At 32.6% G+C, this 14,720-nt stretch overlaps 1 protein-coding gene across 1 annotated transcript in view; it reads left to right on the top strand.

Moving 5' to 3' along the window:
- TMEM30A (transmembrane protein 30A) overlaps positions 1–14,720 on the top strand; it is a 49,888-nt gene that overhangs the window by 32,142 nt on the left and 3,026 nt on the right. Inside the window, exons 3-6 of the mRNA XM_051997278.1 lie at positions 6,645–6,752; positions 8,592–8,679; positions 10,587–10,724; positions 12,820–13,026. Coding sequence (XP_051853238.1) covers positions 6,645–6,752; positions 8,592–8,679; positions 10,587–10,724; positions 12,820–13,026 — 541 coding nt within the window. The remainder of the gene's footprint in view (positions 1–6,644; positions 6,753–8,591; positions 8,680–10,586; positions 10,725–12,819; positions 13,027–14,720) is intronic.

The following is a 14,720-nucleotide window of genomic DNA, read 5'->3' as shown; positions in this document are numbered from 1 at the left end:
ATGCTACAGTGAGAGCCAGTTGAGATTATGAATAGCAAACTTAATCATTACAGTTTTCATAACTTTCAAAAGCTCTATTCAGTATCCTGTAAATAATCAGATGATGAGAATAATCTCATCATCTAATAAAGCATGATCAGTGATAGGGCAGGCAAGCAAGGATATTTGAGCATAGAGAATGGTGTAGTGAAGTGATTCACCAAGAATTTGAGACAGGAAAGGAAGGAAAATTCAATAAGAGCAGGGATTGATGACCTGGGAAAGAATGGAAGGATTAGAGGTCACAATGAGGACACCTCCCCCCCCCCTCCCCCCCCACACACATACACAGTATTGGGAATTGTAAAACAAAGGGAAAGAGTATTTGAGAAAAAGATTATGATGGGATAAAGAAATTTGGGGGTTCATGGACATAGAAATAAAAAGCTTGTAGGTGATGGCAAGGTAAAAGGGTGTGACTGTATGTATAGCTGAAGTTGGGCAGGAATTGAATAGATAAAAGAACTGGGAATTTAGCATATGTGAGATGGATCATTATGCATGTTGATCCTAATATGAGTTGCAAGCCAAGTTCTGAAATCCAGTGAGGAAGAAAGGAGAATAATCTGGGAGGCCAGACAGAAAGAGGAGGCCAATTTATGAGGATTACAAAAGATTAAGGGGAATTCATATATAATGTGATTAGATGATTGATGTAAGGGGTATAAATAAAGGGCTTGAAATGTCAGAGAGGAATTTGTATATGATCTGAGAGCCCTTGGAATTTATTGAATCATAAATTCCAGACCCTTCACTTTCCACTCTTGGTTATCTTCCTTTAGATACTTTCCAGCATTATCAATTTAATAATCCTTAAGTTATAGCATCCAGAATTGAACACAATACTCCAGCATAACTGTTACTCACTTATTCTTGGAAGCTCTGCCTCTCTTAATGCAGCCCAGGTTTGCATTAACTTTTTTGACTGTCCATATTATTTGGCTCACTTGTTTGAGTTTGCCATCTACTGAAAACACTAGCTTTTCCCCATCCTATAATTATTATTTTTTGGACCTTGACTTTCTCATCTAGTATGTTTTCCATTTCTCACAGAGGTGTGTCGAGAATTCAAGGAAGGAGCAGCACCTCCCTAGGTGCTGGTATGAGGCCTTGCCAAGCCCTTTGTAGGGCTGCTTATCCACTTTTGGTGTCTGCCATTCAACTCTCATTTGTGGTTCCAAGAAACTATAATATGTACAGTGGCCACACCCCAGTAAAACAATCTTGGCAGATGGCTAAACCAGATTGATGGTAACCAGTAGGCCTTAAAGTCATTGGTAAGTTAGGGGGATGTCTACCCCAACCATAAGAATAGTAGAATGAGCAGAAAAGAACAATTTATCATAATGACCACAAAAGTGCTATGGAGTTGAAGATGCTATAGTCATCTATTGCATCCTGGTCAATGCTATTTGTGTTAACTTTTGTCTTGCCTTTGTACTTTGATTACTCTGGGAGAAAGTGTAAGGTTGACAACTTTATGCAGTTCTGCCTCACTTAAATCCAATTCATAAGCAAGTCAAGATATTATCTTATGATGGCATTGGTTCTCTTTGGAAGTGAAGGGTGAATACATAAAAGCAAATCTAGTAAGCATGCTATCTATGCCTTTAACATTGATAACATATTAACAGCTCATAATCCAACATTCCCTGTAATACTCAACTGGAGATTACCCTCCAAGTGAAGATCGAATTAGATGGGTGTAGAGTTACTTATTGTTCAGAGTATAATACATATTTGGATGGACTATCCATCTGGGTTATTTATTTTCCATCCCCTGACTTTTTTTTTTAATGACACTAAATCTCTAGCCATTTAAACTGTATTCTCATATCTCAGATGAAAGAAAAAAACAAAACAAATTAGCAAACCACAACAACAACAGAAAGTGAAAATACTATGCTTTGATTCACATTGTTTTCCATAGTTGTGTCTCTGGATGTGGATGGCTCTTTCCATCACATGTTATTGGAATTGCCTTGAATCATCTCCCTGTTAAAAAATCCAAGTTGATCATCACATAATCTTGTTGTTGTGTACAACACTTACTTAGTTTTACTTACTTCACTTAGCATCAGTTCATGCAAGTTTTTCCAGGCTTTTCTGAAATCACCCTGTTTATCATTTGTTATAGAACAATAACACTCCATAAGGTTCATATACCATAACTTATTCAGCCATTCCTCAGCTGATGGACATCTACTCAGTTTCTAGTTCCTTGCCACTACAAAAAGGGCTGCTACAAATATTTTTGCACATGTGGGTCCTTTCCCCTTTTTTGTGATCTCTTTGGGATACACACCCAATAGAAACACTGCTGGATTACAGGATATGTATGCAGTTTGATAGCTTTATGGGCATAGTTCCAAATTGTTCTCCAGAATGGTTAGATCATTCACAACTCCATCAATAAGATTGCATTATCTTTTTGTTTGTCACATCATATCACTGATTCAAATTGAATTCACACTCTACCAGGACCCACACATTCTTTTCAGAATAATTGCCAACTATAATTATTTTTTGGTGGAATTGATTTTTTTGAATCCAAGGACAAGACTTTATTCTTATTCCTATAATTTTATCTTACTAGATCTTCATTCCATTTTTCCTTATGCTTTATAATTCTTAAATCTCTGCTTCATTCTCACATTGACTTCTAATCCCTTCATTCCTGAGTATTTTCCTAGACTATTACCCCTACTTTATTTGTATTCTCTTCCCTTTCCAGTGTCAATTTTTTGTGAATCACTTTAATTTTATGCTGTCTTCTGAAAAAGATTTGTTAATACCTTGTTCTGTTATTCTATTTGCTCACACTTTGCCAAACTCCAAACCAGGATTAGTCCTGCCATTTTCCTTCATTGCTACTACTGTAGATAAAAGGAGTTGGAAAAAGTCAAGCAACTCTACTTGAGCTAACACAGATTTGTTAACTTAGTCCTCACTAAAACAAGAAAATCTTTTTACCTCCTCCCTAATTGATTCTCTTTTCAACTCACCACAGAGACTATTCTAAATTTCTGTCTTGCAACTCCCTACGGAACCATATCCTCCTTCCTTAAATAAGGATTTTGAAACTTTACCATGCAAATCAAATCACTTCATCATGAACTTCCTAATTTTCTTGTCATCTCATAGCCGCCTGACAATTTCCTATTATCTCTTTCCTTACTTCAGTACCTAAAGAGGTCAATTTCTGTTTACATACCTTTGATCCACCTCCTTTTGTTTTATCCAGCATAATGCTCTTTTCTCTTATGCATGATCTAACTCCTGTTTTTGTTCCTGATACCTTCAGACATCCCTGACTTTCTCTTCCATCCTTAAAAAAAAAATACCCAGTAGTAATCTTAGATCTGTTTCCTGAGCACTAATCCTATATTATCAGTTGCTTAAATCTGTCAAACTGAATGTAACATGGTCATCTAAAACGAAATGTGTCTAAAAAGGAATTTTTAATCTTCCTTTCCAAATGCACTCATTTTCCAAAATTCTTTGTTTCTGTCTCTCTTTTTGTTCAGCTTTTCACTCAGCCCATATATTCAGCCATTTTTCTCCATAACATCCCAGACATTTATGTCCCCTTCTCTTTACTTGCACAAACACTGTCCTAAGTTTGGCCCTCATCAACTCTTTATTGAACTGTTATAGTTGATTAATTGGTTTCCTCTCTTCCTCCCTTCTGTCTCCAAACCATCCCCTACTACGCACAAAAGTACAGTTCTGATAGTATCATCTCTTTACTCAGTAAAATCCAAAGATCTTATTTATCTTTGGGATCAAATCTAAACTGGATATAAAACTTTAACATTTTTTGATTCTTCAGTATTCAAAGTTCAACTTGAACATTTTCTGTCTTTCTAGTTTTCTTACACATTTCTCCTGTGGTTGGTGAAAGATGAAATAATAGAGGGAACAAAGGTTCAAGCTTCCAAACATATTGATTTATTAAGCAATGCATGCCAATTACATAACAGTTTGGGACCAGGTCCCTCAGCTTTTGCACTAGACCCAGAAAATGGAGAGACAAATTTTTATGTACTAAAAACAATCATTTAATTAAAGAATTGAGGCCAATTAATTAAAAAATGAAAACAACCATTATATAAATTTAACTAATCTAATTTAGCTTTTAGGGACTTTCCCCGTGAGGAGGGAGAGGGTAAACAGATGTATTTCTCTGAAATAAAAGTTGTTTTACTCCTCTTCCTCTCCCCATGTCTATATTAAATCAAAAGAACAAGAAAACAATAACTGTTGACCTGTATGTAATCCATTTTCAGATAAGACACATGGGTTGCTTCAAATGCATAATTTTGAGAAAAATCTTTGGATCTGGCCAAGTTTCTGTCAGCATCAGTTAAGGGTCTCCCAGCAGCAGGAAGAGGTAGTCTAAGCTTCCCAGTCATACAGATCAAGATTCAAAAATCAATAAAGTGTTCTTATAATTCCTGCAATTGAATAAAGTTTTCTCAAAAGGCAGAAATTGAACTAGATTCATAATTGAATAGAAAGGGAACTGAACTAGCTCCATGATTGAGTCACAAAATGGAGTCAGTGTGATTCATTTAATTCCCACTACCACATGCTGTTCTAATTTCCCTACTTCCCCAAAGCACTATAAGGTGCAGTCATAACTGGTTTACTTGCTATGTTTTTCATACACAGCATTTCCTTTCCCATCTCTGTGCCTTTGGACTGGCTGCCTCCATATCTGTAATTCTCTATTTCCACTCTTTGAAATCTCACAAGACTACCTTCAGTAGGACACTTGTCCATGTTCCCTAAGCCATTACTCCCTTCCATTAAGGAATTGGTATATTAATACTAATAACTATTAAAATTATTAAATTATGTAAAATTATATTTTTATTTGCTATGAATTTCATTTATACTTTAAGTTTTAAGCTTTGACAACTTAAAACTACACTAAAATTTTAGAGACACTTGTATATTCACATATTTCCTTAGCTGGACTGTGTGTTCCTTCAGAGTAGGGACTGTTTGATTTTTGTCTTTGCATGGTATCTGGTACATAATAGCTACTTTAAAATACCTTTTGTCTGCACAGATTTAGAAATGAACTAGGATTGTGGTCCAGAATTGCATAGGAGGAAAATAGTTTGTCTTTCTGAAACAAAAGCAGCCCCTCCTTTTTAATACTAATTTTTTTCTTATGTTGTGTGTCTTCAAAGAATTGTTGAAATTAGAGGTTACTCAGACCAGTAGTTGCATGGTAGTCTTGAACAGGTTGCAACACATTACAAATGAGTAACTGTGCAGATTAGGTCTAAATGATATTGCCAAAAAAAATGTGTGGTCAGAAGATAGATGGGTTAGTCATATAGCAAGGCTAAGCAGGTCACATGTTCTACCCATATCCAGGCAAAATCAAGATGAGTACAGCAATATTCCCTAACTTGTTGGGTGGGTCCCTTGTGGTAAATTTCTGGAAGGATATGGACTAGAGATGCACAGGATAGTAAGGCATGAATGGATTGCAATCTGTATCACTGGATGGACTACCCACATTGAGGAAGTCATAGATTTGTCAAATTGTAGAATTTTAAATTTAATTACGGTAGCAACACAAAATAGTTAACAAAATTTTCCCTGTTAGGACTCCTCAGGAAGGGTGAATAGGTGATTGATTTCTTAATATCTCAGTGGATCTGTGAGCTCATCAGTGTGGGTATTCCTTCCATCAGTGTTGATAGCAATCCATCCACACTTTCTCATCCTGTGTATTTCTTGTCCATATTCTATCATAGATCCTCCACAGAAGATCCATCCAATGTGCTGGAGGCCTTTCTCTAGGTCTTATACCATTTCGTGAGTACCAATGTAGTATTCAGGCTGTCCATCTTGTCATCTCTTTCATTATATGACTACCTCACTTTTTTTTCCAATCATATAATTTCTGTCACTTTTTGCATATGTCATCACTGGAAATAAACTGAAGCCTTCTTGTGCCCATTTTCTTTCCATTCACCTTTGAAATGTCAACTCAATCCATGAAACAAAGACCAGTTGCTTACTGATGGCCCATCTAACCTATATAAGGTTACTTTAAAACATTTTTCCTTAAAACATTGCAAATATTTCCTTTCAATTTTGTTAACTTGGTTAATTTTGAAGTATCTTCAAGGAAAAAGATTACTAAACAAAAGTTGAATTCAGCCAGGAACTTAATTAAATTATCTCAGATTTTGAATGAACTTGAGAGAATTAAGATTTATTATGCTTATTAAAACTCATCTTTTGCTAACAACTTACTCAGTGCTTCATTATGTAGAAGTAATCCAAATCTTTCAAAGCCATACCAGTGGTACAAGAAAGCCTTATTACCAGGTCCTCCTACACTGAAACAGCTTTAAGTCTAGTCTAAGTTTGGAGAGACATCACCAGGTTTGGCTGTAGGATGATGAATTTTTTAGCTACAACAACTCATGAAGACCACCACAATGGCAAAATCATGGATCCTTGAAGTACAAAAAAGTCATACTACACATAAGGCATCATTCATACTGAAATGTATTTTGCTTCAAAATTTTCAGTCTTTGAAATAAAAATTTGTTTTTTCTCTCTAATTTCTCTAGGGATATGTCTTTATGTATTATGGACTATCTAATTTTTATCAGAATCATCGTCGCTATGTGAAATCTCGAGATGATAGTCAACTAAATGGAGACACTGACTCTTTAAAAGTAAGTAAAAAAAAAAGCTAGTGACACTAGTGGTGTCACCATTTACAACTTTACAAATAAAGAAATTATTTGTGGGAAGATTTAATGTGAAATTAAAGGACAATGTTTTATTGCATATAAAAGTTTTTCTAATTAAATTTTCTAAAATTTGTGTAGATTAATATTTTCTTCCAATTGAATCTAGTATACCTTTGGAGTCTTTAACTTTTTATTTATTTATTTTTTTGCCCTATAATATTGAAACTTGGAATTGGAGTAAACCAGAATTCATTGTTAGTCTTGTGCTAGACTTAGTAGTTATATTTTGGATGTTATCATCTACTTTAAAAGATTTATATAAATAAAAGTGCAGTGATATTGAAAATTTTTTTAGAATCATACTTGTACACATGCTTTGCTTTTTTAACTCAAGTATAAATTGGGAGACTATATTTCTCATTGCTTAACTTGCTTTAATGATGTTTTGTGCCCTTTATATTAAGCACATTGTTGATAGTTTCATTAATATCCAAAATACCAGGCATCTTGAGATATTCTTATTGACCATGAGTTGACTTAAAAGTTTGAATTGGGAAATTTGTTATTGTCCCAAATCGTGTTCTTTGGTCTTCTACTGGGTTCTTATTTATAGAAAACCAAGAGCATTTGATTTATATTTTCTGTATATTCAGGGTGCTGATTCAGTTTAGAACATCCCACAGAATGCTCCAGGGGATCTCTGCATCGCTGAGTTTGATGTAGGAGTAAAGAGGTCCTCTAAGTCTTAAGATACTATAGAATACAAAGTAAGTTACTAGGGTCATATATAATGGGTTTCATTTGAAGATTGATTTATCCTCACTTCTAAAAGGGAATGGAAGGGAGCTTGCCTTTTGATATTTTGTGGTAAGCAGATATTTCTCATGTAAAAGGAAAAAATATCCTTTATTGATGTCTTTTCATATCACATGTATTTCTGATTATGATGGTGAGAAACAACATGGTGTAGTACATAAGAGCTTGTCTTGAAATCAGGAAGACCTAGCTTCAAATCCTTTATTAAGTGTTTATTATGTGCCAGACACTGTGCTAAGTGTTGAGAATACCAATACATGGAAATAAATAAAATCTCGGATCTCGAGGATTTTGTATTCAGTGGGGAGGAAATGACACATAAAAGAGCTGAAAAAGCAAAAATAGTGATGGAAGAAAGAAGTTTGGAGACTGAAGAAAAATGAAGGAAGGGGCTGTGAAACCTTTCAGAGTGAGAAAGCCACCAGGATATGGTGGAGAAGTCTGGTAAGTTAAGAGCAAAAGTGGGAGATGAATGGTCACACAAAGGATCAAAGATACAGGATTTGCAGAAACCATCTTTAACAGTCCCACCATTTTTACAGATGAAGAAACTGAAGCCCTGAGAAGCTAAGTGACTTGCTCAGAATTATACCATAATAAGAAGTAATGCTGAGATTTCCAGTGCTTCTGTTTATATAAATAATTGTTAATTGTTAATTCTTGTTATTGCATAGGCAAAATAAAAAACAATATTGAAGTAAAAAACATGAATGAAAAATTAGTGTATATTAGTGCATTTTTCATATTGTTTCAGTTATTATATAATAGTACCAAATCAAAATAAGGCAGTTTTCTGGGAATACTTAAAGGTAAACATGTTTAAAAACTTATACTTAACTAGTACATTAAAATTAGAATTGAGGATAATTTTTACATGGTAGTGTTAACTACTTACTAATTAATACCTATTAATATTTTCTAGGCTGATTTAGAGAATTTAGACTATGGTTTAGTCAGTAATATTTGTCTTTACATTTCTTCTTTGCTTCTCTTTATAAAAATCAGAACCCCAGTAAGGAGTGTGAACCCTATCGCAAGGATGGAGATAAGCCAATTGCTCCTTGTGGAGCTATTGCCAACAGTATGTTTAATGGTATGGACTTTTAAATTGCCATTTGTTTTGAAATCTTATGACATTTTATATATACTGTTATAAGTTTAATGTTCCAGTAACACATGAATAGAATTGAAAAACTGACAATTTTAAGTATAGAAATCTCTCTAAAGCTTTATTAAATAGAAAATAACAGTAATATATGTCTTTATCTATTGATATCTATAGAATTTTGAACACTATAGAATTTTGAACCCTATTGGCAAGATACACATATAATACACACACATATGCAGTTGATAAATGTTTGCCCTCTTGTTTTACTTCTCAAAATATTATAAAAACTTTAGTATTTTGTGATTTGTTCAGTAACATATTTCCCTATTCTGCTGGGAAATTTTTTATACAAAGGAAAGGAAAGAAAAAAGAATGATCAGCATTTAGCAAAGGAAAAACATGCTTTATTAACCTGTTCTATATTGGATATAATTAAATGACATACTAACCAGTAATACTACTAAATGATAGGCGCAATGGATAATACAAGTGACATTTAATTTAGTAATCCATTATTGAATTTTGGGTTTTTATGGGAGAGGGTGAAAATTTGGGGGGGTGAAATTTTGGGGTGAGTGGGTGCTTAGATGTTAGTAGGAGCTAATTTTCATTTTATTTGGGTATTAAAAGTACTTGAATTACCTTTTTATATGCTAACTAGTGGTATGAAGAAGTTTGTAGAATTATACTTGGAAATTATGGGAAATTAATGTATTATAAAAATTATTATATAATATACTCAAAACATACCATTTATAGTGGTATTAGATGTAGTAGTGAAAAACTTGAAATAATCTAAGACCATAGTGGTTGGAAAATGACAAAAAAGACTGTATTCTGCCAGACTAATGTCTTTTTTATGTGTGTCATTTTTCAAAAATGATAAATATCTTAATTCAGAAATAGAGAACTTATTGTATGAAACAAGCTACACTGTCAAAAAGCATAACTAAGAAAAATGTAAATATTGACAGCTGTGTTGTGTCAAAGAATTTTATTAAGGACCTATGATTTTGAAAACTCAATCTAATCTAGAATTTGAAGTCTTAGAGAGTTATTCTTGACTCAAGGAGTTTCATTGACCTGCCCATATTAAGAAGCCAAAGACAAAGTCTAACTTCAAATCCCACACTTTTTTTCTACTATGCCATACCACCTATCTCTTAAAAACTTTCTTTAAGTATAGATTTGGGGATAAGAAAGATATAAATAAACTTATTGATAAATTGCTACTGTGGATTGTTTATTTGTACTTTCATGATAAGGTTAATTGAATACAAAACAAAAAGGAATTATCTGATACACTAGAGGTCAAAAACAATTTTTGGTAACATTCTTAGAATATAGTGTTTAAAAACAAAGTACATAATAAATCACAAACAATCTTGAACTGTGAAATGGGTAGAAAAAAAATCTTTATTTTCACTAACTTTTAACTAAAATTTGGTATTTTTTTAAATTTTGAAACATATTTTAAGTTCACAGACTTTATTAGGATGCCAGTGGAGTCCAGAATTCCTGTTTTTAATATATTTTTGTATGTATGTTCTAATTGATTCCAGAGATTTTTACATCAACCATGTCTATACTAATTTATAAATTTTTATTATTTAATAAAATGCAGTAGAAATATCAAATTATTATTATTTCTACTTGTATTGTCTTTGTAAAAATCCACATGTATGGCCTGGAACCAGAGGAATTTTCTTCAGGAGCTCCTATATCTTTCTTTCATCAGTTTAATGAGTTCAGCAAATCACTGATTGTCTTCATGACTGTTAGGGAGAATCTGACCCTAACCAAATGAAGCAGAAAAGAGAATAGAGAAAAAGAAGCCCCAAGAGCAATAAAAAGTCACTATATCTTTTTTTTTTTAATCTCATTTTTAGATACATTAGAATTGTTTCACATGAATGAAAGTTTACCCATACGTGTTCCTCTCCATAAGAAAGGTATTGCTTGGTGGACAGATAAAAATGTGAAATTCAGAAATCCACCTGGAGGTAACCTATCTGAAGTTTTTAAAGGTAAGGAAAAAAAAAGTTATTTTAAGACATAAATATTACATAAAATTTGTAAAATAAAACAAAAAAACTGGAACCTCCCCTTCTCCCTCCCCCCCATAACCTGAAGTGTGCATTTAAGCTTAAATATTTATTATTTTTACTTTTTTTTCCACAAGTAAATTGTTATATGCTTTAGAAACAGTTTTAGTAATATAATAGTGAGCTGGCCTTGGGCCAGAAAGACCTGTGTTCAGGATGAGCAAGTCACCTAATTTAGTGTTCCTGGGTCAGTTCATAAGATTGTATGTTGCATCCTGCATTGCATTGCATTTGCATTGTATTGCATTGCATATACTGCATTAATCCTTTTTTTTTTTTTTAATTTTTTTTAATTTAATAATAACTTTGTATTGACAGAATCCATGCCAGGATAATTTTTACACAGCATTATCCCTTGCAATCACTTATGTTTCGTTTTTTTCCCTCCCTCCCTTCCCCCCCCCCCCCCCAAGATGGCAAGCAGTCCTATATATGTTAAATGTTACAGTATATCCTAGATACAATACATATTTGCAGAACCGAACAGTTCTCCCACTGCACAGGGAGAATTGGATTCAGAAGGTAAAAATAACTCGGGAAGAAAATCAAAAATGCAAATAGTTCACATTCATTTCCCAGTATTCCTTCTTTGGGTGTAGCTGTTTCTGTCCATCCTTTATCCAATGAAACTCAGTTAAGTCTCTTTGTCAGAGAAATCCACTTCCATCAGAATACATCCTCATACAATATCGTTGTCGAAGTGTATAATGATCTCCTGGTTCTGCTCATCTCACTTAGCATCAGTCCATGTAGGTCTCTCCAAGCCTCTCTGTATTCATCCTGCTGGTCATTCCTTACAGAGCAATAATATTCCATAACATTCATATACCACAATTTACCCAGCCATTCTCCAATTGATGGGCATCCATTTATTTTCCAGTTTCTAGCCACTACAAACAGGGCTGCTACAAACATTTTGGCACATACAGGTCCCTTTCCCTTTTTTAGTATCTCTTTGGGGTATAAGCCCAATAGAAACACTGCGGATCAAAGGGTATGTATCCTGCATTAATCCTGAAATTACAATTATCCCTTCCACTTTGTGAATTTCCCCATTGAAGTTTAGATATATTATGGGTTGGCATAAGAAATTAAATGGGAATTTTTGGGGAGTTTTGTGTAAGCTGCAGACAATATATGAAAGCCAACAGATGGGGAAAAGTTTGGAAACACAGAAATGCATGAAATATAAACAATATATTTTATCTTTTATTATCATAATAATTCAGACTTCTTCATTAGAACAAAGGGAGGACCAAAAGATTTTGTATGGTTTTTGCATATTTGAGGGTGCTGTGCCCTTCCACCCCATAATATGGAAGGGATAACTGTAGTTACTACTGTTTCATAAACATTCTGCATTTTAAAGTTTAGATAAATCTTTATATGATTGCTTTAGAGTTGTTCACAGAATATTTTCCATATAATAACTATTGAGGTAGGCAGCATAAGTATTATTATCTGGATATTACAGGAAAAAAAATCCAAGGATAAATTAAATAGCCTAAGTTCTCACAGTTACTTTGGAGCTGGAATTCAAACTTAGTTCTTCTTACATTTAAGTTTGATGAAATTACTGTTATATCATGTTGTGGCTTAGTCTTCCCCTAAAAATAAAAATATCAGATGATTTTTTTTTTAAATCAAAAGTTTATCTTGCTCTTGGTATACCCTATTTTTACCATTATCTTATCTTTACATTTTAAAAATTGTCTTTTGAAAGGTACTCCAATGTTTCCTTTGCTTATTTTAGTGTTTTATACGTCTGCTCTATAATTGGCTAAATGTTCATTTTAAAAATTGTTATTAATGTAATCAGTTTGTATTTTGCAAAACAGGAAATTCCAAATTACTTAGTATATGATTATATTTAAATCTTAAAGATTTAGAAAAAAAATCTTGAATATTTTAATTACACACACACATACATATGAACTTATTTATGTATGTGTGTGTATATTTTTCTTTTGATGAAACTTTTCTAATGGAATGAAAGTTTTGTTCCTTTCCCTTGCAGGTACAACAAAGCCTTTAAATTGGCCCAAACCAGTATATGAATTGGATGAAGATCCTGAAAACAATGGATTTATAAATGAGGATTTTATTGTATGGATGCGTACTGCAGCATTACCTACCTTTCGTAAACTTTATCGTCTGATAGAAAAAAAGGGTGTATTGCATCCAACTTTACCCGTTGGACAATACCTTTTGAGAATCACTTACAGTATCCTTTTTTGTTACAAATCTATAAAAAGTTCTTTGAGGTATCATTAAATACCGTCTTATTGGCTGAATTTTCTTTTTTAGTATATGTCACCGTAATATATTATTTATTTGCTTTTATTCCCCCCCAGGATATTGATAAAGAGTATGCTTTTTCTTTCATTTGTACAAATTTTGGCTTTCAGAAAAATTCCTTGAAAATGACATTAATATATTTCCAGTGCTGCATTAGGGCTTCATGTACGTTGCGTGGCAAAAATACTTAAAATTTATCCTCTCATAAACTAGCATGCTGCAATGATCAGGTATCTTAAATATGTTGAAAATATGAGACTAATTAATGATGTATAAGAACTATGAATGAGTTATGGATAAGGGGTGGATTTGTGATTTCCTTCACAGAGCCAATATATGTCAAATATAGGACTTAATTCAGGTTTTCCATATTTCAGTGCCAGTTCTTTATTATACTACATTGCTTCTCTGGATGGGTTATTTCATTTGAATGCAGTTAATCTATTTCATATATGCTTTGTTTAAATTTTAAGAAACTTCTTATTATTTTTTTTTTTGTATTAGTAATTTGTCATCTCTGAAGTTTAAAAATGCTAATTTATCCAAGGGTTTCAGATAATCTCTCAGTATTCCCTTGTATCTCTTACTAGTAGTAGAGTAAGGGCAGGTAGGTGGCACATTAGATAAAGCACTTAAATCAGTTCAAATTTGGCCTCAGATACTTAACTATCTGTGTGATTCTGGGTAAGTTACTTAACTGTTTGCCTCAGTTTCCTTATTTGTAAAATGAATTGGGAAAGGAAATGGCAAACCATTTCAGTACTTTTGCCAAGAAAACCTCAGTTGGGGTCATGAAGACTTGAATATGACTGAACAACAATAAAATTTTAGGGTGATTATTATTAATCCTTAGTAAAAAATAATAAAATTATCAACAAAACCAGTTATAATTCCTTATTTCTTTAAGTACTGGCCCATATTTAAATATATTTCTAAGGTTAAAAAATAACTTTTAAGTAATTGCAAATCAAATGAATTTTTAATATATATGATTCATAATATATATGTATGTATGTATTTGGGTTATGTGTGTGTATAATTCTCATCAAAGACCATATAACCAAATTAATATGCTTTCAATTAATTTAATGATGCTTTCAAATGAAGTACTTTCTTGAGCTCTTATTTCCAAAGTGACTAGTGGAACAACACAAACCAAATATACTTTTATTTTAGTAATAGTAATAAGTGCTTGCATAGATACTTACAGATATACAGTGCTTAAGATTTGCAATGCACTACATATATACATAAGTATGTGTGTATATATATATATATATGCATGTATGTGTATATATATTAATCACATATATGTAAAAGGAGAGATTGCATATTCATAATTTCCTTGCTTTATAAATCAAACAGTAAATTCCCATTTAATATTAAATACTGAAAGAAATTAATTTCTGAATATCAAGCATATTCCTACCATGTTATAAACATCTTAAATTGCAAAAATTAATGTTAAAAATGGAAAGCAGAAAAGCTACATAAAAATATTAAAAATAAGATCTGAAATATTAAAGAATGTCTGCATTGTTTTTATATCTAAATACTTTAGTAATTACTGTTGAGACATTCTCATTTCTTAAATTATTGTGTCATACACTTACATAATTC

The sequence above is a fragment of the Antechinus flavipes genome, chromosome 4, assembly GCF_016432865.1.
Source record: "Antechinus flavipes isolate AdamAnt ecotype Samford, QLD, Australia chromosome 4, AdamAnt_v2, whole genome shotgun sequence".
NCBI lineage: Eukaryota > Metazoa > Chordata > Mammalia > Dasyuromorphia > Dasyuridae > Antechinus > Antechinus flavipes.
Note: the sequence above shows the minus strand (reverse complement) of the source record. Positions and strands in the feature narration are given on the sequence as shown.